Source organism: Pelobates fuscus, chromosome 3 (genome assembly GCF_036172605.1).
Source record: "Pelobates fuscus isolate aPelFus1 chromosome 3, aPelFus1.pri, whole genome shotgun sequence".
NCBI classification, from domain to species: domain Eukaryota; kingdom Metazoa; phylum Chordata; class Amphibia; order Anura; family Pelobatidae; genus Pelobates; species Pelobates fuscus.
In genome coordinates this window covers 330,070,856-330,095,868 of record NC_086319.1, presented here as the reverse complement: position 1 = coordinate 330,095,868, position 25,013 = coordinate 330,070,856, and the positions used below count along the sequence as shown (strand labels likewise).

Below are 25,013 nucleotides of genomic sequence, written 5' to 3'. Positions count from 1 at the left end.
ACAGAAGCATTGTTGCAATACTGATTTCACTTGAATTTTGTCTTTCACACGGTGGCATATTTTACTACATATGGTAAGAAATGAACACAAGGTTCACTTTTCTCTCTTAACATAAATCTCTATAAATCTGGCACAATGCCTGCTGAGCACCATTTCCTAGGGGATAGACATATCTTACACAGCTGGAGATTCATTGGTATTTTTAGACACATGATTTGAATGTATGCTGATCATAAATCTGGTGCAAAGAAAGTGCTTGAGGTTTTTTTGTAGGCTGGAGGGACCCTCCCACACAATAGTATATAAGCTTTACAATATGTCTATGATCCAAGAATTATGCTTTGTGTTTGTACTTCAGTGGAAGTGAGCTCTAGGGAAGGTTAGCAGGTTACAATCACTCGAGCATAAGTAGGAGGCTTTAATAACATCCTACACTTTAAAGGCGTTTAGATACACCCGATAAATGAATAAAGGTTAAAAAAACAATGCAGACTCATCAGAAAGGTGACCTTGTTGAAATATAATCCCACATTACAAGTATGTTTATAATAGCCCTGCATCAAATCTAATGTGTGATATTTAGCAGTGAAATAACCCTCAGCATCCTCGTGAAAACAGTGGATAAGAATAAAGCAGTACATTTATTATTTGTAAAGGTCTACGGTATACATTGCAGTGCTAAAGTCCTCTAAGCACTTGCATAATACTTTTGGGGTGCTGTAGTTGGGGGATTGAACCCAGCTAAGGGCTATCCCCATTCAGGCCTGTAAACACCCTGACTTTATGTGTCAGCATCCAATTCTATCATACATATTTGCCACTGACACAGTCTTAGTTTTATTGCTATCATGTTGTAGAATGGTGAGATACTTCATTATTGTAGGGTGAGGAACCAGGGATTTAAATCAAGTCTCAGGAGTCCAAGAGGTTAACTGAGAAAGTATGTCATGTTTTACTTTTTAAATGTACTCCTAGTTGCTAACCTCCTCCAACCTCAAAATTATCCAAGGTACATTGTCTTCTTGGCGAGTTTGAAATTAAACATAGCAGCTATGATCACACAGTTTGAAGACCCCCTTAGGCTAATCTGACAGCTACTCCAGGATCTGCTTCCCTATAGGTTATCTTATGCACTAATGTATAATGTACATTATTACCAGCCTCAGTAAAACGCAGACTTTTTATATCCCGTATATCTATCTCTACAAGACAAAACTTTGTTTTCCAGATTTATAGTTTTCTTCAAACAAATTTCTCCACTTCAAGCTGCCAATCTCCAATGCAATTAATATAAACCTTTTTTATGATCAGTATTGTATATTTTATGCATTTTATAAACTAAAAATTCTTACAAAGTCTTTGATTTTGCCCAGTTTTCCTTTACGTAGTTGCCTCGAAACTGCCCAAGCAAACACAACATATAAGCACACAAAACAGGTAAAAACAAGTAAAGGCAATACCTTTGCGGCTGAGAAGAGATGCTTAATGAATGAACCTTCAGTCCCATTTTCGGAGGTAACTGAAAATTCAGAGTTGCAGGAGATATCAGCAAGCACAGATAAGTTGCAGGTAGCGAAACATGCGAGACCAGTTAGGAGAGGAAGGCAAGAACAGACAAGAAGTTATGTCACAAACAGCAGAATACAGATAAGGTACTTCAAACTATTTCTATGCATAGGTTAAAAACTATCAAGATCTTTGTTTATCTCAAACGGGTCAATGATTACAATCATTTTATATAGCGGCAACATATTCCACAGCACTCTGCATTTAGAGAAAGGGGTGAGGAAGCCCTGCTCAAACGGCCATGCAATCTATGGAATGATATCCTATGCCTTTATTCCGTTTATGGTAGAATAGGATTTCCTACTTATTAATCATTGACAGCTCTGTAGAATATTTTTTAAGGTTAAATTAGTATAATATAGGATGGGGGCACTTAATCCCTATATGATGGTGAATTAAGGAAATTACTTCATGTGATGACAATCCTGGCATGTTATATGTTGTCAAGGAGCTAAGGACATATTGGATTACCGTTATTGGTCTACAACAGGCTGACTTTTCCTACACAGGCAAAAAAGGAATTGCACAATGATAACAATTTATTAAACATTTAGTTAAAAATACATGTGAGTTCAAGAACATTTAGTGGCCAACATAGATAAAAACACACTGTTGTGAACTATGGTAAGAGCAAGGAAGACTTAGAACAATGTTCAGCGATGTAAAGATATAAGGGGGTAAAAGCAAGGTACTCACCCCTTTCACACTGAGGTCCAGTAAACCCATATGTGCAGGCGCAGCGATTTGGAGCCACACATCGCCCGCCGTTGAGACATCCATGTTCACAGACAGCTGTAACAGAAAGCAACAACAATGGATTCTAGGATCATATGGCCAGCAGTTAAGAGATCGATCAAAGTACCTCTACATTATGTGCGCATGTGTAGGCGAATATGACAATTCAAATTATACGCAAATTTAAGGCTAGGGATACAGTTTGATACAATGCAAATGATAAAAATGACAGAAAAATATTTACCAGGTTAAGACTACAGATTTAAAATATATATATACTTGAATTTGTAAATAGGCGTTTGATTTTGTCTTCAATGTATGTATGTGCGTTAGCAAAATTTCCTGCAAAGGTTTTATATACTTGCCTTAACTTTGATTCTGGGTCTAGCCAGTAAGCTGAATACAATCTAAATGTTTGTTCAGTAACACAAACACAATATTTACACACAGGTCTATGTCAAAATCGGATTGGTCAGCAACATCAGTGGTAATCGGTTACACTAAGTGTATATGTCAGACTGGAGAGTTGAGATGGGGAGCTGTTACTAATGTTCATAGTTATAGCATTAAGTACATGTTATCACTGTTTCCATTTGCCTTTGAGAGAAGCTGACTTGTCTGTTCTGACAGTTGTTGTTCTGACAGTTGTTGTTATGCTTTTTTGTTTGTTTTTATCATGTCACACATACACTTGAATCCTGCCGGGTTCTTTTAGCAAGCAGAACTAACAGGTTATGGGGTCAGAAAATGTTTTAATCAACTAGTATATGAAGAAAGCAGTTGGGGCTGCTAAAAAATAAATAAATAATAAAACATAGTTTTAAACTACATCCAGATTGCTGAAAGCAAATACTAAGGATGTAAATATGCAAAGAATCTATGACATTTGCAGAATATTGGAAACTATCAGCTGTGGAAGTTTAAGTCGCTCGACAATGACGACGTGTGAGCTGTGCAAAGCAAAGACGGTTATGATAACAACTCAACAGAACGAAACAGAAAGAAAAGATAATATATAAAATAAACAAAAAAGATGCATAAATTATAGCAAATAATTAACTAATTCATATCAGTAGTATGAATGTGAAATATATCTAAATGTCATTATTTGAATGTTTATTAGAACAGTAAACTGTATCTGCTAAGGTAATTGTATAAAGTTATGCTGTGGTAGGGAAGTGCATTGTCATGTGAATGCTAGGCTAGAAACTGTAGAAATTCTTAATGCAATTGGGGAAAATATGACAGACAATCAAATAGAGACAATATTGCTCGTTAGCTGTCCAAAAGTCATATTGTGTCCCTATAAAGGCTCCAGATGATAGGTTTGATGCAGAAATTACGGTACAATATGCTAAGGCTACAATAATTTATGAACTCAACAGAAGAAAAATATGCATTTTGAAAAGAATGAGAGAAGAGATCAGAAACAGATGCAAAATGTCATCAGGACAGGAGGCAAAATAAACAAAATAAGGTGTGTTTTATAAGCTGCAGAAAGCCAGGGCATTTGATGAGTTAGGGGAGAGCCCATATTTCTATGTACTGTATGTTCTTATGAAATTACATAGATTTACTAGAATTCTGCTAGATAAAAAAATGTATGAACCTCAAAACAAATGTTTGTGCACCATGACAAGTAAATATTAAGCACTTTAATAAAACACTTTAAGCACTTATCTCAACATGTATTTTGGAAGTGAGTTTGTTTTTTTTTTAAATTAATTTTCCAAATTAAGCATAGGAGACAGCTGCTTAAGTATGACACACATTTTATCAGCTGTGATTCTATGAACATTAAATATGAAGTACTTAATTTGTGTTTGTAATGTTTTATTTGGGAGATCTATTCCATACAAGAGGGAGGTCCTTGGTAAGTTCCTGTGCTATTGAATGGGGTTCTTGTTCCCTATACAGCAGGACTTACGCTGGCCGCAATGTGTTCCAATGTATCCCTTTTGACAAAGGCAATGGTCTTCGTTGCACGTTCCCCCATTCATACATCTGATGTTGCACTGCTGGACTGAAATTAGAAATATAAAAGTGTTATATTTACATTACACTTATTTATTAGTTATTTTATTACAGCTCTTTAATCAGAATGGGTAGTATAAAAAAAAGTTTTGATTACCTACCCTAGTCTCTGCCTATGTTTTTAAAGTTCTAAGACTTACTCAACAATGCAGCTTCTTGGGTTCATGTCACATGATCACAGTCGAATCATTCTAAAAGTTGGCCAGTAAGGAAGCCAAGTTCATTGGCTGGGGTCATCGCACTACACGCCTCTTACTTTGGGTTTTAACACTGCACAAACATCAAACACTGTCACACTGTTCCATAATGTGATAGCACATATCAGCAATCTGTAAATCTTGCTGTGCATGCACGGCGTAAGCAGATCTGGCCTAAAACTTTACATTTAGCATGTGGTCCTTGCTTGCAAATATGTATCAATGCCGATGAGGTATTCACAAATTAAGATCTTGTTTAGCCATACTGTTGATGATGCTAATGATGAGCTCTGCGAATTGTAACATATCCAACTCGATAGCTAAAAAAAAATTGATAGGCAGCAAAATAATGAGCACAACAAACATCTGTTTTAGATGGGTGCCCAATCCTTCAGCATTCATTGTCAGAGGTTACGTGTTGTAAAACACAAACAGAGGAGATTGCTATGAACCAGCTGGTGAATGACAACCGTTTGGCATCAAAATCTGCATGTTTTATGACTGATATTTACCAACTGTCCATTCCTGTATACATGATAATGTCAAAATAAACAGGCTATGCTGCGATTTTTCAGTGAAAATCATAAATTGTCTTATTTATTCTCAAAGCATGCTCAGTTGTTTATTCTGAAATACACTTCTCCATTTTCTTTCAGATATTCTCTTGGACTTTATTTGTTAAATAAACATAATATCAGTTTTACACACTATGATTATATTGCAGAGTTTCACTGTAGTATGAAATTATTATAATCAGTCAACCAAATTGTCTAGTAGTGGATTATTTGAATTATCTAAGTATGTACTTAGTCCCCGATTGATTATAAAATTAAACCCTTCCGGACAATTTGTTATTCAAACTCTATAATTTCGTGAAAGTCTTGGCTTGTCTACTATCATAAATGAGTTCATGTAGTATCACAATACTTTTAGCCCAGTCAACGCTATGTCATATCCAAGAACAGTATTTGTGTAATAGCATTATGTAAAAAAAATATAGGACAAAACACATATACTATAAACATATTCAATTATTTTTCTTTGAAGGAACACTCCATTAAAAGATAACAATGAAGTAGATATACATCTAAAAAAGATATGCACGTAATTTGTTTCCCATGTTTCCTTTAGGATATATGAAGTCTCTTCTTTGGGGTATATGAATTTACTGCAAGCTCTCCCCTTCTTTCCAGAACAGATTTTATTCTGGCTGTCCAGTCACAGTCTTCTCAATGAGTGGCATGTGTTCTGGGCAATTGCCTGCTTCTTGAGTGTAGCCCCACTAGGTTAAACAAACCAGGAAGTAACAGAAACGCCCGTCTGATGGACAGCTGATGAGGGATAACAAGGGTCATTTATAAAAGTGTCAATTGCTATTGAAATCGGCACTTTTATAAAATGTCCACACAAAAAAAGAATTACACTTTTTGGAGTACTCATTTAACTAAGCATGCCACATTGGATGCTTAACCCCTTAAGGACAGAGCTTCAGAAGCTTGACTTACGCTTAATGACACAAGCAATTTTTGCATTTTCTTGCTGTTTGCGTTCAACTGCAATTTGCATCTCTCTCATTTATTGCACCGACACATATTATATACTGTTTTTTAAAGGACAGAAAGGGCTTTAATTTGATATAACATATATATATATAAATGCTTACTTATTATAAAAAAAATACAGAAAAATGCAAAAAAAATGAAAAATATTGTTTTTTTTTACAGTTTTTGCAATCATAATGTGTGCATAATTAGTGCAGGTTAAGGAAAGTAATTAAAAATAAATTCATTTATTTGTTCTGATTTACAGAATATATAATGTGTCTGGGATTTTAAGTTTTTTTTGGTAGTTACAGGTCACAAAGCACAAGGAGTAAAATAAAATTTTAATGTGGAGCGATTTTAGAATTTGGTATGTTTGTCTTGTAAGCCTAATAGCCATAAAATAAAACAAAATTGCCACACAAAAGTATATATTTATATAAAGTAGACATCACAGGCTATTTACCTAAGGTTGTTTTGACACTTTCTACGTAGCCATTTTACCGCCAACCTCTGCTAAATATTGGTGTAAAATTGTGTTTTTTGGGGGTTTTCGCACACAAACGTATAACAAAGAACTTCTCATGTGTATTTTGTAAAGTTGGTGTGTGCTATTCCTGTACAAAGTTTTATTATGTGTTCAGTTACTTCTGCTGAGTACAACGGTACCCCCATTGTATGTCTTTGGCACTATTTTGTGAAGCTACAGTGCCATATAGGAGACCTGTCCTTTTCAGTATTCACAGTAGAATTTTGAGAGACGGATTTAATGAGCCTATGCTTCCATTTGGGGTATTATAACAGTTTGACTGTTCAAAAACCCCAACAAAGGCCTACCATTTGTAAAAGTAGACACTCCAGGGTATCTCATAAGGTGCATATTGTGCCTTAACATGCCCCCATTTTTTTACCATTACATGCCAAAGTATGTGGTAAAAAATAATTTTGTGCATTTTTTACATACGGATTGCATTTTTGCTGGGCATTTTGTATATTTCATATGTGCCACTAAGTTCAAACCCCCAAAATTATGCTCAGCTAAGTCTTCTGAGTAAAAGGACACCCCCATTGTATGTCTATGGCACTATTTCGTGAAGCTACAGTGCCATACAGGAGACCTGTCTTTTTCAGTATTCACAGTAGAATTTTGAGAGACGGATTTAATGAGCCTATGCTTCCATTTGGGGTATTATAACAGTTTGACTGTTCAAAAACCCCCACAAAGGCCTACCATTTGTAAAAGTAGACACTCCAGGGTATCTCATAAGGTGCATATTGTGCCTTAACATGCCCCCATTTTTTTACCATTACATGCCAAAGTATGTGGTAAAAAATAATTTTGTGCATTTTTTACATACGGATTGCATTTTTGCTGGGCATTTTGTATATTTCATATGTGCCACTAAGTTCAAACCCCCCAAATTATGCTCAGCTAAGTCTTCTGAGTAAAAAGACATCCCCAATGAATGTCTTTGGCACTATTTTGTGAAGCTACAGTGGCATATTGGAGACCAAGCCATATCAGTTTTTACAGAACTTTGAATTTTGACGCTGGGCCTATATGCAATTTCCAAGCATCTTCGTAAGTTTTAAATTCAAACTACCCCACAAAGGCCTACCATTTCTTAAAGTAGACACCCCAGGGTATTTCAAAAGGCATATTTTGAACCTTAGCGTGGGATAATTTTTCCGCTAGCTTGTACCAGGTGTAGTGGTAATAAGCGTTTTTTCTGCCTTTTTGACACACAAAGTGAGTTTGCACAGTATATTTTGCAAACCTTATGTGTACCACCACTCTATAATACTTTATATGTTGCTCAGCTATGTCGGCTGAGTACAAAAATACCCCCGTATGTACCTTTGCCAGGTATATGTGGACATCGGAGGGGCACATTTGGGACACAGCCATTCCATTTTTTTTCAAACTTTAAATTTTTACGCTGTGCCCATGTCCCATTTTAGAGTATTTTACCAGGCTATATAATCCAAATACCCCATAAAGCCATACCATTTCTTAAAGAAGACATCCCAGGGTATTTCAAAAGGCATATTTTGAAAATTAGTGTGGGATCATTTTTCCGCTAGCTTGTACCAGGTGTAGTGGTAATAAGCGTTTTTTCTGCCTTTTTGACACACAAAGTGAGTTTGCACAGTATATTTTGCAAACCTTATGTGTACCACCACTCTATAATACTTTATATGTTGCTCAGCTATGTCGGCTGAGTACAAAAATACCCCCGTATGTACCTTTGCCAGGTATATGTGGACATCGGAGGGGCACATTTGGGACACAGCCATTCCATTTTTTTTCAAACTTTAAATTTTTACGCTGTGCCCATGTCCCATTTTAGAGTATTTTACCAGGCTATATAATCCAAATACCCCATAAAGCCATACCATTTCTTAAAGAAGACATCCCAGGGTATTTCAAAAGGCATATTTTGAACCTTAGCGTGGGATCATTTTTCCGCTAGCTTGTACCAGGTGTAGTGGTAATGAGCGTTATTAAATTAATTTTGTAACTTTTTAAAACTTTTTTTACTTTTTAAAACTATTTTTTAAACTTTTGTTTTGCTTATTAATTTTTTTAAAGTTTCCTAAACTTTCGTAAAACTTTTTTTTTACAGATTTAACATTTTTCTAAGCTTTTTCTTTTACCGTTAACCCCTAACTAGCAGTAAGCAGCACTAACAGTAAATTCCCCATTTTCCCATAACTCCCACCCACCCCAGCTAGCAAAATATTTAATTATACAATATTTAAATTAGTTAATTAAATTAATTTAACCCCTGAGGGTTAAAAAATAAATAAAAGTTAATCGTCAGGGGTTAAAAAAAAATTAGATCACAGTATAATACTGTGATCTGTATTTTGATCACTGTAGGCAGTGATAGACTGGCAGGTAAGGGGTTAATTTTTATTTGGACTGGGTAAAGGGTTTATTTTTTTTTTATTTTTTACTTAAACGTTATTAAAACTTTTTTTTTACTTAATTTTTTAACTTTTTAAAGCTTATTTTAAAACTTTTTTTAACGTTAACCCCTAGTTAGCCTAACACTAAATCCCCCAATTCCCCACTAACTTCCACCCTCCCCAGCTAGCTAAATTTATCATTTTAAAATATTTAAATTAATTAATAAAATAAATTTAACCCCTGAGGGTTAAAAAAAAAAAAGAATTAACCCTCAGGGGTTAAAAAAAAAATCAGATCATATTAAAATGTAATCCCTGCCAATTGATCACTGTAGTCAGTGATCATTTGGCAGGGAAGGGGTTAATTTTTTATTAATATGGGTAAAGGGGGGTGGGATTTTAATTTAACTTTTTTTTTTAACACCAGGGGGCAGGATCATCACTGATCCGGCTCCCTGCACTTCACAGTGAACCCGGAAGTGCAGGGAGGCGGAGGTGAGTATACAGAGCACATGTGCCCGCTCTGACATGCTGTCAGAGCGGGCACATGAGCTGGGACAGCCCGATCCGGTGCTCCCGGTCTGCCTCTAATGCAGAGGCAGACCGGAGCACCATTAACCCCACGATCGCCGCGATTGCGGCGATCTGGGGTTAATTTTACCGCGTGACGGACGAGGTCCGTCACCCGTCGTTAAGGGCATCCCCAGGATGACGGACCTCGTCCGTCACCCGTCGTGAAGGGGTTAATAGAGGTTGCTAATTATAAAAGCAATGTTTGGTTTAGATCATGAGGCATCACTCATTTTAAAGCCAAGACCACAAATCATTAATAGTAGGTGGTACATTACCTATCTACTTGCACAATCAAAGGGACACTATTGTCACCAGAACCACTGCAGCTTAACCCCTTAAGACCGCAGCCAAATGTACAAGTTGTGATCCAAAAAAAACGTAAACAAAACCTGGCATTTGCGCTACATGTCTGTCCAACCGTAATTCACCTCTTTCATATTAAATGCACCCACACTTATTATATATCATTTTATTCAGGGGAAACAGGGCTTTCATTTAACATCAATATTTAGGTATGGAACATAACGTAATATGAAAACAATATAAAAAAATGAGAGAAAATAAGATTTTTTTTAAATTTTCTTAGTTCTATGTGACATTCTAACTGTGAATGTCATAATACTGTTTGCTTTTACTGCAATAAAATACACATATTTGTATTCAGCAATGTCTCACGTGTAAAACAGTACCCCCTATGTACAGCTTTTATGGTGTTTTGGGAAGTTGCAGGGTCAAATAAAGCATGTTACACTTTCCAGTTTTTTCACATTGAAATTTGCCAGATTGGTTACGTTGCCTTTGAGACTGTATGGTAGCCCAGGAATGAGAATTACCCCCATGATGGCATACCATTTGCAAAAGTAGACAACCCAAGGTATTGCAAATGAGGTATGTCCAGTCTTTTTTAGTAGCCACTTGGTCACAAACACTAGCCAAAGTTAACGTTAATATTCGTTTGTGTGTGAAAAATGCAAAAAACTAATTTGAAAGCCAATTTTGGCCAGTGTTTGTGACTAAGTGGCTACTAAAAAAGACTGAACATACCCCATTTGCAATACCTTGGGTTGTCTACTTTTGCAAATGGTATGCCATTATGGAGGTAATTCTTATTTCTGGGCTACTATACGGTCTCAAAGCCAACGTAACCAATCTGGCAAATTTCATTGTGAAAAAACTGAAACACAAGCCTTATGTTTGACTCTGTAACTTTTGAAAACACCCTAAAACCTGTACATGAGGGGTACTGTTATACTCAGGAGACTTTGCTGAACACAAATATTTGTGTTTCAAAACAGTAAAAAAGTATTACAGCAAAAATATTGTCAGTGTAAGTGCCATTTGTGTGCGAAAAATGCAATAAATTTCACTTTCCCTGACGATATCATTGTTGTAATACATTTTACGGTTTTGAAACACAAATATTTGTGTTCAGCGATGTCTCCCGAGTAAAACAGTACCCCCTATGTACAGGTTTTATAGTGTCTTGGAAAGTTATAGGGTTAAATATAGTGCTAGCAAATTAAATTCCCTATACTTTCGGCCTGGGTTGTTAGGCAGGTCCCGCTAATTGTAATTAATTAGGATACCTAATTATGTAAAATTATTACATAAATATATATGTAAAATTATTATATATACACGTGTGTGGATATATATATGTATATATATGTATATCATTTTTTTACAATTATTTTTATTTATATATAGGTATACATATAGTGATGTATACGTATATACTTAGGTATATACATATATATATTATTTCGTTCTAAGTGTATTTTATATCAATATATATATATTAATATCAAAATACAGTTAGAACGAAATTACACACATATATATTTTTAATTATTTTTTTTATTTTTTTATTTATTTTTTTTAACGTATTTATATATTTTTTATTATAAAATATATATATATAATTATAATTATGTATATATTTAATCAATATCCTTCTACGTGTATTTTGATATTAATATATATAATTATATATATATAAATATTAAAATACACTTAGTGTATGTGTAAATGTGTGTGTCTATATATATATATATATATATACAGTACATATATATATATATATACATACTTAGATCATATATATAATATATATATAAATGATCTAAGTATATTTGATGTGTAACTGTATTTTATTTTATTTTGTAACATTAAGGGGTTAAGAGGGGAGCAGAGGGGCAGAGACAGTGTCAGCCAGTGATTTTACATCACTGGCTGACACACAGGATCAGTGATCACAGTGACAGGCTGTCACTGTGATCACCTCCTGCAGATCACGGTAATTGGCCACAGGGGGAGTGCTTGGGTGGCCAGGCATTGCCCCCACCGTGATCTGCAGGGGGATCCTGCCTGCAGTTACTATGGGTCAGCCAATAGGCTGACACATAGTAACTCTGATCGCAGTGACAGGCTGTCACTGCGATCAGATCGCAGGGAGAGGCTGTCTCTGCATTCAGATCGCAGAGACAGCCTCTCCCTGCGATCAGACTCTGCAGATCGCGGTCACTGACCGCAGGGGGACTGCCTGGGGGGCCAGGCATGTCCCCCGACCGCGATCTGCACAGTGAAAATGCCGCGGCTCCATGTGTCAGCCGATTTTAAAATCGGCTGACACATGGTAAATACCGATCGCAGTGACAGCCTGTCACTGCGATCGGAAGCTGCAGACCGCGGTCCCCAGGCACAGGGGCGCTGCCTGGGGGGCCAGGCATGCCCCCCGACCGCGATCTGCAGCGGCCATGTGCCGCCGGCCACGTGGGGGGTAAGACCGCCCAGGACGTACTATGCCGTCCTGCGGCGTTTAGAGCCGCCCAAATAAGGACGGCATAGTACGTCCTGCGGTCTTAAGGGGTTAATGTAGTTGTTCGGGTGAGTATAATAGCTCCCTTCAGGCATTTTCATGTAAACACTGCCTTTTCAGAGAAAAGACAGTGTTTACATTGCCCCTAGGGACACCCCCAAGTGGTCACTCCTCAGATGGCTACTGGAGGGGCTTCCTGGCTCAGTGCTGCACAGTAGGCAGCAATGCCGTTCAGCGTCATCACACTCTGCATTGAGACGCTGAATTTTCCTCATAGAGATGTATTAATTCAATGCATCTCTATGAGGAGGTCCTGATTGGCCAAAACGGCATTTGGCCCCGCCCCATGCTGATTTTAGCCAATCCAATGCTTTCCCCATGGAAAGCATTGGATTGGCAAAAAATATGTTTCCATTTCGATGATATCACAAAGGAGGCGGAGCCAGTGGAACCGTGTGGCGCTGGAAATAAGGGGAGTTTTAAACTTTTATAGGGAGGCTAAGGGGGGGGGGGGGGGGCAAGCCACCTAAATGGTGGGTTAAACACTATAGAGTCAGGAATACATGTTTGTGTTCCTGACCCTATAGTGTTCCTTTAAAGTTGAGACACAACTCATCTCTTTTGGTTAAAATTTGGCTCTAGGTGGCTGAACCACCTCACCACTCCTCTCCCCTCACCCGACACAACATTAGGACTTAGTTATGTTATACCTATAAGAGATAGCATCTATAGTGGGTGCACCCAAACGACAATCCGAGCACATATATCAAAGCATCGTCATTGTAAGTGCTAGTTGCTGTTTGTTTCTTTTGTTTGTTTGTTTGTTTTTTTAACTTTAGATCTTCTTATTGTGTTCTATCCGTAGAGACAAACTCTTCTCTTTCCCTTTTTTTATAACATTAAACACATCAGGAAAATGTTGAATAATGCAGCTTTTAGCAAGCAGCACGCGTGGGTGTGCAGCCAAAAGATCTCAGACAGATGATTTGACCTTTACAGGTCTCTCAGTATGATGCTGCATTATGGCATGTAGTAGACTGTTCCAACATTTATACAGGAGAATCAAAATCAGTCTAAATGTGATGAAATCCATTAACATTCCAGATTTTCAATTGTAATGCATGCTGTGCTGCACAAAACTGTACACAATGTATGTGTTATATGACAAGATTAAACAACAGTGTTTTACAAGGACAGTGGTGACATGGAAACTATAGTTTGTCCTGAAATTGTAAATAAATCACTGAAAATCAGCATTAACTTGTTAAACATTTTTTATGTGAGGGTCCATTTTCTTTTACATATTTAGTAAAGAATTATTCATTTAGAAACTACAATCCAGTACATTGTTTTTAGAAAATGCATTATACTTGATAAAGGGAGGAACTCCCAAAAGCTCGTCACTACAAATATAAATTTAAATTAGTACAATAGTACAATTAGAAGAAACTGAAATACTTCATTATATTGAATCTACATTACTGGACTAATACGGCAATTCAGGGTAGTTTCCCCTATTTATTTATTATCAGTTATTTTATTCATTAGAAACATAGAATGTGACGGCAGATAAGAACCATTTGGCCCGTCTAGTCTGCCCAATTTTCTAAACACTTTCATTAGTCCCTGGCCTTATCTTATAGCTAGGATAGCCTTATGCCTATCCCACGCATGCTTAAACTCCTTTACTGTGTTAACCTCTACCACTTCAGCTGGAAGGCTATTCCATGCATCCACTACCCTCTCAGTAAAGTAATACTTCCTGATATTATTTTTAAACCTTTGCCCCTCTAATTTAAGACTATGTCCTCTTGTTGCGGTAGTTTTTCTTCTTTTAAATATAGTCTCCTCCTTTACTGTGTTGATTCCCTTTATATATTTAAATGTTTCTATCATATCCCCCCTGTCTTGTCTTTCCTCCAAGCTATACATGTTAAGTTCCTTTAACCTTACCTGGTAAGTTTTATCCTGCAATCCATGAACCAGTTTAGTAGCCCTTCTCTGAACTCTCTCTAAAGTATCAATATCCTTCAGGAGATACGGTCTCCTGTACTGTCCTCAGATGTTGAGGTTAGGACTCTATCAAATATTCTGTACTCTGCCCTTGGGTATTTACATCCAAGATGCATTATCTTGCACTTATCCACATTAAATGTCAGCTGCCACAACTCTGACCATTTTTCTAGTTTACATAAATCATTTTCCATTTGGCTTATCCCTCCTGGAATATCAACCCTGTTACATATCTTAGTATCATCAGCAAAAAGACATACCTTACCATCATGACCTTCTGCAATATCACTAATAAAAATATTAAAGAGAATGGGTCCAAGTACAGATCCCTGAGGTACCCCACTGGTGACAAGACCATGCTTTGAATATACTCCATTGGCTACAACCCTCTGTTGCCTGTCACTCAGCCACTGCCTTACCCATTCAACAATATTGGAATCCAAACTCAAAGATTGCAGTTTATTGATAAGCCTTCTGTGCAACAGTGTCAAATGCCTTACTGAAATCTAGGTAAGCAATATCTACTGCACCACCCTGATCTATAATTTTAGTTACCCAATCAAAAAAAATCAATAAGATTAGTTTGGTATAATCTCCCTGACGCAAACCCATGTTGTCTCTGATCTTGAAATCCATGTGTTTTTAGATGTTCAACAATCCTATCCTTTAACATGGTTTCCATTACTTTCCCCGCTACTGAAGTAAGGCTTACTGGCCTATAGTTGCCCGAATCCTCCCTACTATCTTTCTTGTGAATGGGCACAACATTAGCTAACTTCCAATCTTCTGGGACTACTCCTGTTAACAATGATTGGTTAAATAATTATGTTAATGGTTTTGCTAGTACACCACTAATCTCTTTTATTAAGGTTGGGTGTATTCCATTAGGCCCCATTCACTTATTTGCATATATTTTTGACAGTTGAAATAGAACCTCTTCCTCTGTAAACTCACATGTAACAAATTACTCAGTTGTCCTTTTTCCTAACTGAGGTCCATTTCGTTAATTTTCATCTGTAAATACTGAACAAAATATTCTATATACCTTCCTTCTTTTATTTTTAATCTAACTAATCCTTGTTTTACTTTCCTTTTCTCATTTATCTAAAAAAAAAAATCCCCTTTTATTTTCTCTTCTGTGTGTGATTTGGAAGCTCTTACAACTTGCTTAGCCTCTTTCTGTCTAATCTTATAGATCTGTCTATCTTATCCACTCTGTTTTTTTTTTTATAATTACTAAATTATAACTTTTTGTTTTTTACTATTTTGGCCACATCTGCAGAGTACCACAGTGGTTTCTTTATTTGTTTGCTTTTACTGACAAGCCTAATGTAATTTTCTGTTGCCTTCAGCAGTACAACTTTTAAATAATCCCATTTCTCTTGGACTCCATTTAAATTGCTCCAGTCTGATAATGACTCCTTTACACATATTCCAATTTTAGAAAAGTCTGTTTTTCTAAAGTCTAAAACTTTTGTTTTTGTGTGGTGTGACTCAGTCACTGTTCTTATATTAAACCACACCGACTGATGATCACTGGATCCTAAACTTTCACCTACAGTAATATCTGATACCAAATTTCCATTTGTTAACACTAAATCTAGTATGGCCTCTTTACGAGTTGGCTCCTCAACGACTTGTTTTAGACACAATCCCAGTAGAGAGATTAGAATATGTGTGCTCCTGGCACAAGCAGCTATTTTGATTTTCCAATTCACTTCAGGAAGATTAAAGTCACCCATGATAATAACTTCCCCCTTCATTGTCATTTTAGCTATTTCCTCAACTAGTAGAATATCTAACACTTCTATTTGTCCTGGGGGCCTATAAATCACACCTACACTATACTGTGTGATTACTAAATTCTAACGTAACCCAAACGGACTCTATGTTCGCCTCACTAACTTTTATTAGGCTAGATTGTATGCTATCCTTCACATACAGGGCCACCCCTCCCCTTTCTTTCCTTCCCTGTCTTTTCTATATAAAGAGTACCCTGGTATTGCTATGTCCCAGTCATTTTTCTCATTATACCATGTCTCAGTAACAGCAACTAAATCTACACTATCAGTTGCCATTATTGCCACAAGTTCATATTCCCTAAACTGCGAGCATTTGTAGACATGACTCTAAGCTTATCATGTTTTAACACACTTGCTGCAGGCACCTTCTGTCATTGTTTTGGGTGGCAATTTGATTGATGTTTTATCAGCTTCCCCCCCACCCCCCCTCCCCCATTTAAATTAATTTATTTGGTTATTTAAATCTGATTTGATTTGCTGTTTTTTTTTTATAAGACTAAATATCCAACAAGTATATAATGTGCACTTGATAACATTGATGACAGGAACAATAAAGTGTATCTCTGAATAATTTTGCATAGTTTAACCATCTTAACCATTGATGTCTAACTTAGGTACTCTGTAGCGACAAAAGGTTTCCCGCAACTTCCTCCACAAACAAGGTGATTAGCTGGACCAGAGGCTGGCTACACCTCGGTCAATAGTAGAACAAACAGAATTATCCAGGCATTCAAGAGGTGTAAATCAGGGAGTTTTTATTGGAGAACACAGCAATGTTTCGACCTCAGCTGAGGTCTTTATCAAGCTAACTTAGGTTCTCCAACATATAGTAAACTATAGCATTTATAATAGTTGGTTAGCACAGAAATATGGAAATGTAGCCTACCGATAGCTGTTGATACAAGGAAAGGCATCCATGTTCTAGAACCTTCGGCACTCCAGGTGTTGTGGACTATTGTGGAGTGTCAAAGGTTGCCTAACCCTTTTCTAGAAGCTCATAAATGCAAAAATTAAGAGGTATATAAATTTCAAAGCACTGTAGATGGTAATCTAGAATCTAAGTTATACTATATTCTTGCTATGTTCTTTTGTGCCTTTAATGTTTGGCAAGAATTCTATAGGGATGATGTCCAGTCAATATTTTTCCATAATACTAAGAAAAACTATTGTAAAGATCCTAGAGAAATTGAATTTTAAACCAAATCTAATTAAAACTACAGCCGGGGGGACAGTATGTTATGAGAGTGAGATCGCAAATGTTCTTTATTAAATATTAAAAACTTATGATTAACCGCCAGTGTTATACTATGCCTAAAAAAACGCAGGATGACATCCTATTTATTCCTTCCTATATTTTGCCAGGAATTAATTGCTGAATACTATGTTTTGTGGGAAAGTCTTATAATAAATTACTTGGTTAGATATTTGGCTGTAACAACGGCATTTTTAAAAATTTCCAGAAATATTCGAGTTTAATATTAACAGACAATACACATCTGAATCACAGCTATATTATGACTATAATAAGACAGCCATCGATAGCGCGGAAATTCTTCTACCAGCTTGTTGGGATTCAGATGTGTATATTGGAAGCCGCAGAGGAGACACATTACAATTGAATAATGAATTTTGTCTGGTGAGTCTTGGAAAAATATATGTGGTAAAGTTTCGGCATCAAAACTGATAGACTTAAAAAGGGATTTTAAAATGATAAAAAGTATACAGAAAAAGTATTGCACACTGAACAGACAATGGAGATACTGGCTCATGAATTGACAATCTACATAAATATGGTTCATTTATGATTAAAAAGAGTACCACAAGCTCCTGGATATTTTTGATGCAATATAGGGACTCATGGTACCCATACTATTTATATGCAATTTGTTGGTTTTGGCTCCATTAAAGGGACAGTGCCCAAATACAAAACAAAAAAGACTTTCTGTGACTGTCCAATTATAGTCTTTTTTTAGAGTTTTTGCAAGACAGGTGCTCTGGACAATTGCTTCACTGAGCAAAACTATCAGGAAGTAACAGGACCGGTTGCCTCATTATCAGCCAGGGGGGTAGAACAATTTATAAATGTGTCAAATTTATAAATTAAGTGCTTTAGCAGTCTGGAGTGTCCCTTTTAAAAAGAAAAAGTTTTGTTATTTGTAAGAAACTTAGTACCTTTGTAAAATGACACACAATCACTTTGACTTATTAGAAGATGTATTAAAGGTACACTATAGGCACTCAGACCACTTCATCTCACTGTATTGTAAAAGAGTGCAGATTTAGAGATAGCCTGTTGAAAATCCCTAAAGGAAAATATTGAGTCAATGCTTTCCTATGGGGAAAGCCTAATGCATATTAGGTTCCCCGCATTGGCTGACAACTGCGCTGCAATCAGGTAATCGACAAAAGGGTTTCTTGCCCTTTACATCGATGGGGGAGGCAAGGTGTGGGGCAGAGAGTAACACTATAGTGTACCTTTAAATGGCATCATGACAAAGGTACATGAAAAAATAACTCTGCCAGTTAGTAAAGGGCTTTGATCAGAGGTAAAGTGCAGCACAGTAAACCATAAAAAACATTATTCCATTTGCTATTTACTAAGAGTTTGCAGTTTCATAGGTTGACAAAAAAATTTTTTTTCTAACATATGCCTAGAGAAGTCAGGCATAGCGTCTCGTTAGGCAAGAAGAAGACCTTAATGTGTTTTCCCATGTGGCTCTGAAAGTAAAACAAGTGGATTAATTAATATACGCTGTGGTCTGTGAGACTACGGAATGTAATTTAAATAAGATTATGGACTCACATTGACTATCTCTCTCTCTCTTTATTACAAGTACATATTTTAATTTAAAGAAAACTGTGGAGCCAGTTAAAAACTCAGAATACCAGGGGGGACTTGACACATGGCCTCCCATTTTACAGCATAAATGGGCTGTTGATTGGAGGATAATGGATTAAAAGTGCCAAAAGGTACCCAGCCCTTTGATGCTGTAATGGTTAACAAGATGAGCAGATCCATAGGTTCCTGGCACTAAAGGGTAAAAGGACCAATAGGTGCTCAGCCATATGGTCCAACAAATGCCATAAGGGGTACAGTTTAATATATTAAATGAACTACAAGATACCCAGTCTTCTGGTTCAGTGAATGTCATAAGAAGTTACCAACTTTGGCATTTATTTGGCCAGGAGACTGGGCATGTTCTGTCCTTCATTGGCAGGAGACTGAGCAAAGTTCTCTGTTAACTAGTAACGTGCTCGAAGGCTGGGCACCCTCTGGACATTTTAACCCACTACCATCCAACAAACAGCCCTCCAGCTGGAGGAAGAGGTGCAGCCATACCCTGGGCCTACTCTGGAATTTAGTAATCTAATGGGGTTAGACAGCTGTTGGTGTTAATGGTGACAGAGTGTTAACATTTCAAACGTATGATCTTCCCTGCATTGTGCAAAGCCTGCATTTATTCTGGGAAAAGAGATGTCCTGGCTGAGCTAGTTTGAGTTAGGATCTGAAGCCCACCCCTAAAGGAGTATTTAAACTAAATTCCAAATGTAACACTTTAACTGCAGCATGGCTCTTTACACCATATGCTTAAAGGAGCAATGAATGTGAATGATTTTATCAAGTTTATCCTTCTCAAATGGTTTAAATATTGATCCAAAATAAGACAAAATAAGACAAATAAATATAATCTTTGAGGTACATGGAATGAATCCTCCATTGCATTTAGATTAGTCCCAGATTAACCATGATAAATTAATGATCTGACTCATGAACACACTCTGTTTCCAAAAATATATACAAGTTTGTCTTGAAGACATCTACAGAGTACCCCTGTATACTTTGCCAAAATATAAACTGTTACAATAACAAATTACTATTCACTTTATCTTTATGCTTCTCTAATAAATTGCCTTCTTTTAACTTTGTTATACAACTTCCCTAAAAGGTGTGTACCCCAGCTGTAAGAGATTTTAAATGGAACTAATCAAGAAAATACCTTTTGTTGGGTTGTAATAAAATCATGCATATCCTAAGGCATTTTTGGAATTGCAGCAAAGGTATCCCAAAATTACTATTTAACAACTGAAGTAAATTTGCTGGGATAACAATAATTAAATGGTTACAGGTGAAACACAAGTACTCCATAGGAACCATAGAAAATGCTATGCCACTTGGCACGACCTACGGCTTTTTGGCACTTTTGCTATGTGCTTATTTCACTGTGAAATGCTTTCTGTTTAAGTGTACCCATACATATTGCATATTATTTTTAATACAGAGATAGAGCTGTCTTCTAATATCCTATCTGTACACTTAAAACAACATTAAGTATGAATGAAATAATTAACATATAGTGTTGCTCATACTAATTGTGTTACACTTGGTGCAACTAAAGAAAAACTATTTAAACTAGATTCTTTTTTAGGCATGATTGTTACAATGCACAATATATGTAGGATTTCAATTACATTACAGAGCAAATATTGCATGGAGTGCATTAAAGTCTTAAAGCTTCATCACTAGCGATGTCATGGGTTTAGGCTGAACAAGATTTTTAGCTGTGGTGATCTAAAGAGGTGTGTGAGGAACTTACGTTGAGAAATCTTTATAAAGGACTTTCCAGTGAATATGGCTTAGGCAATTTTATTTTGGTCATATATATATATATATATATATATATATATATATATATTTACAGGTGTAATTCCATGTTTAGACAATTTGGGATACCTCCCTATTAAATATTAATGTGAGAGGGTAAGGTAGATTCATATTTGGATGGCAATTCTCTTGGGAACTCCTCATTGTTACTTTAGAACTGAATTATAAAAGAACAGGGAATGCACCTACAAAAAGAGTACAAATATGGCTAGCGCAACCTAAACTGTTTAAGTAACTGTGAAGTCTGTAGTATTGAGTCATAGGTAGGAAGTGTATCTATGGACTTGATTGTTAAATTGCAAAATAATTCATAGATGAAAGAAATAATTTCTGTGGACAGCACAAGAGAAACAATAATATCAACATTTTCCATTTTGATTGGTGTGTTGGTATGAAACACAAGTCAGAGGCCACTTATTGTTCATATAGGTACGCCTTCCCTCCACCTATAGCACCTCATTGCCAGCTTGGAAACCTGAGATGAATACAGTTGGTATGAATCCAATTATGTGCAAATGTCTGGTATGGTTACCAGCGACCAAGATCTAATTTAGTAGTCGCCATATTTCCTTGCCAGAGCCCTCCTGGACAGAAAATTCTGTTGCTTTACCATGTAAATGCGTAGTTAGATTTTCTGTTCATTTCTGCTTTTTTTAGTTGTTGTTGGTGCAAATGATTTGTATGTCATCTGTTTTTTTGCTTTTTTTTTTTGGTTGGGGGTTGTTTTTTTTTTTTATACACTGCGACTATTGTTTTGTTCATTATCAATATTCCTTTATTAAGTTCTGCCTTTGTCTAGTAAAGATTCACGTTACCTGATTAGACCAATTTATTAGTCATTTGAAATCACAAATGTGTGATTCAGCAAAACATCTAATTTGGGGGATCAAAGTAAACGATTTCTAAATTGTCTTGTTGGTTGCAGCATTATGATATTATTTATATTATTATACTTCAGTGTGGTTAGCGTTAAGGGGGATTTGAATCATTTTTTTTTTCTAGTGCATACAAATAGTGAATTTTAACACTTTCACCACCAGAAGCAAGTCATGCTTAGAGTAGGGTGTGTTTACGACATTATATAGGTTGTTTTTCCTGTGGGTTTTTGACGTTTCAGCACCGATTTCAGTTTATTCTGTTTGCTATTGTCTCTGATCACCTTGTATGCTAGAATAGTGTCCATCCATTTGCTAACATGAACTTTAAATACAAAAATGGGCCCAATAAACAGCCTATTGACCTCTATTCAGGCACCTCCTTCCAAAGAATAACTCCTGAATTAATAAATATAAAAAAACAACAACACTGAAAACTACAAAAAGGGCTTCCCCTCGTGGGACACTACTAAAGGAGAGACGCCAAACAAAATGGAACACATAAATATTGTTCAATTTTTATAAGGACTTTTGTACACTTAAAAAATAAAAAATGAAAAAAACTAAAGTGTAAGTGTTGTGTGAATGTGCAAAGTGACACACACTACATTTATAATAGAACTCCGTAGCAGCAACATATAAAATAAGGACTAGGTAATATCTATGTGGATCAGCTTCAGTAAATAAATAAATATATTCAAAGCCTAATGCAACTATAGAAATTACTATATACATGATGGTTTCCTACAGATAAATAGGAGCGTAGAGGACAGTAAAAGATGATAGCCGTAAATTAGAAATCTTGAATATTAAAGTAGCCAATTTAACCTCAAACACACTGTACATCAACATAGCTACAAATGTTTCCAAAAGAAGCCGTATAGACAGATGATTTACGGCTAGTAATTTAAAAAAAAGTGCGTGGAGTACTATGACAATCAACCTCACCTAACAAGGTTACCATAATATGAATTGTTAGGAATACAAAGCAAAGCTAAACTTTTAAGTCATAATAGATGCACTAAAAACATAGTTGGAACATTTTTGCAATGCAGTTGAAATTGTGGACTTCACTTTGTATTTCTAACAATTCTTTTTTAGTAATCAAATTTTGTTAGTAATCCTATCAACTGATGCCAAACAAGCCAAAGTGGGGGAATAAATCTCAAGCTTAGATTTTGGAAATTTGCTCCTAGACTATTTTGGTCTCAATTTTGCAAGTGGGTCACCGGCGAGTCTCCAAGTCTCTGCTATTGAGTCCGTCAGCTTGCATCTTGATGAAGCTAAATGATTTTGCTTGAGTGAAGACCACAACTACAGCAATGTTATACTGAGAATGCCTGTTACAATCTGAACTTTGTCCTTGGAATAATGACAAAAAAAATAAACATAGTCAACAAAACAGTGTGGCAATGAAACTAAAGGGAAAATCTACAAGTCAGAGTCATCAGTAGTCTCAACAGGGTGGTGTCAGTTTATTCTTGGGTACTGTCCGTTATCTAGCCAATATCAATGAGAAGCCAAGAATCGAACAGTGCCAGAAAATCATAATGTTAGTCTGATTTCCCATAAAGTATACAGTAAACAGGAAACATTGCGCATTAACATACCCTTCTTTAGTTATGAAAATGAAGCATGCAGCATGGGGAATACTAAAAGAATACAGCAGTGTTCTCCCGTGCTCTGAGCTAACCCATAGGTCACCAAAGTTCTAAAAGGAACTTTATAAATTGCATTTAACCCTTTTAATTGGAAGCATGCTGTAGGGTGAACAATTAATGCACTGCCCATTCTTGTGTCATTTAATATGTATATATATATAATATAGCAAATATACATTGAGGAGTGGAGGCACAAAGTCTATGTGGACTACGTATTCATTTTACTATATTAAAACATGGTGGGCTCTGCAGTAGCATGTCCTTCTATATTTCGTTTGATGACCGTGTCCCTCACATTTTTATGCCAGTCGAGATCAAGTTCTTATATACAGCTGGGCAGAAATGCTGTTTTGAGTGCAGTCCCCTGATACACATTGTTCCAATTCTGACACAAGCAACAAAATGAAATTAGGGAGAATTCTCTACAACTTCTAGCTATTGTTTTCTTGTAGTTTTCTATATTTTAAATGGTCAATGAGGATGAGGAACACTTGAGTTGTTCTAGGGGGTGTGTCAGTTGGGTGACCAAAGACCAAGATCTATCACAATGATTTTCTGATGACTTCATACCTTACCAATAACTATTTGCAAAGCAAAGTCAATTAGAAAAAAGTATTTTATCTATACAAATTTATTTATGTACACCCAAATGCTCACCAGTCTCCACTCCTTAAAAAAATCGTTAAAAACCCACTTCTTCATAAAAGCGTATCAATTGAACTGTTAATAGCTCCTGACTGACTCCTCTCCTGCAGCTGTCATTAGTCTAACTATCCTTACCTTTTTGTGTCATTTTACCCCACTCCCTCTAGCATGTAAGCTCATTGAGCAGGACCCTCAACCCCTCTGTTCCTGTGTGTCCAACTTGTCTGGTTACAACTACATGTCTGTTCGTCCACCCATTGTAAAGCGCTGCGGAATTTGATGGCGCTATATAAATAACATAATAATAATAATAATAATAATAATAACATATACTAAAGATTTACTTGTGTAAGAATTATTTGTGTGATATTGCTGGGGATTTCTGTTATACAGTGATGTACACCAAATGTTCTGAGTTCTTTGAAGGAGGGACATAAGGACAAAAAAGGAAGAGCATTGAGATTTGGGTAAGAATTGGGTAGAGTTGGGAGGTATGCCAGTATTCCTCTTCACTTTACATGGTAACTGTGTTTCTCCCAGTGCCCAAGAAAAAGAACTATCATCTTTTAGATCATTATTCTGTAATAATGATGGTGTAATACAGACTGCAAGCTGGCCAAAATGTTGCTTTTCTCAAGTTCTAAAAAATGACCTGCACAAGATGTAATGGATCATTTTTGTATATCTTTCGACTGTTGGATGGTTACAGTGGGACCAAGTGTCCGTGCACCCTTGACAAATGGTACTGGACATTTAAAACAGGTGGGTGCTTATTTCACATTTGTTGTTCTATTATTTAAGTAATTATTGAAATAAAAAAAAAAATATGGACCTATGCGGAGAGCAGCAATTTGAGGTGGCTTGTCAAATCCATTGTATATAGAGAAAAAAAAACAGATTATAAAATAAGGTGAACTGTCTATTAAGGAAAAATAATCCCATGCATTGCCAAAGATCGGGTAGTTCATAAACTCTTG

At 36.2% G+C, this 25,013-nt stretch overlaps 1 protein-coding gene across 1 annotated transcript in view; it reads right to left on the bottom strand.

Annotated features, from left to right (window-relative positions):
- Nucleotides 1-25,013, bottom strand: part of FBN1 (fibrillin 1) — a 204,699-nt gene that overhangs the window by 146,448 nt on the left and 33,238 nt on the right. The window contains exons 4-5 of the mRNA XM_063449025.1: nt 4,229-4,324; nt 2,263-2,358 (exon numbers count right to left, since the gene is read on the bottom strand). Coding sequence (XP_063305095.1) covers nt 2,263-2,358; nt 4,229-4,324 — 192 coding nt within the window. The remainder of the gene's footprint in view (nt 1-2,262; nt 2,359-4,228; nt 4,325-25,013) is intronic.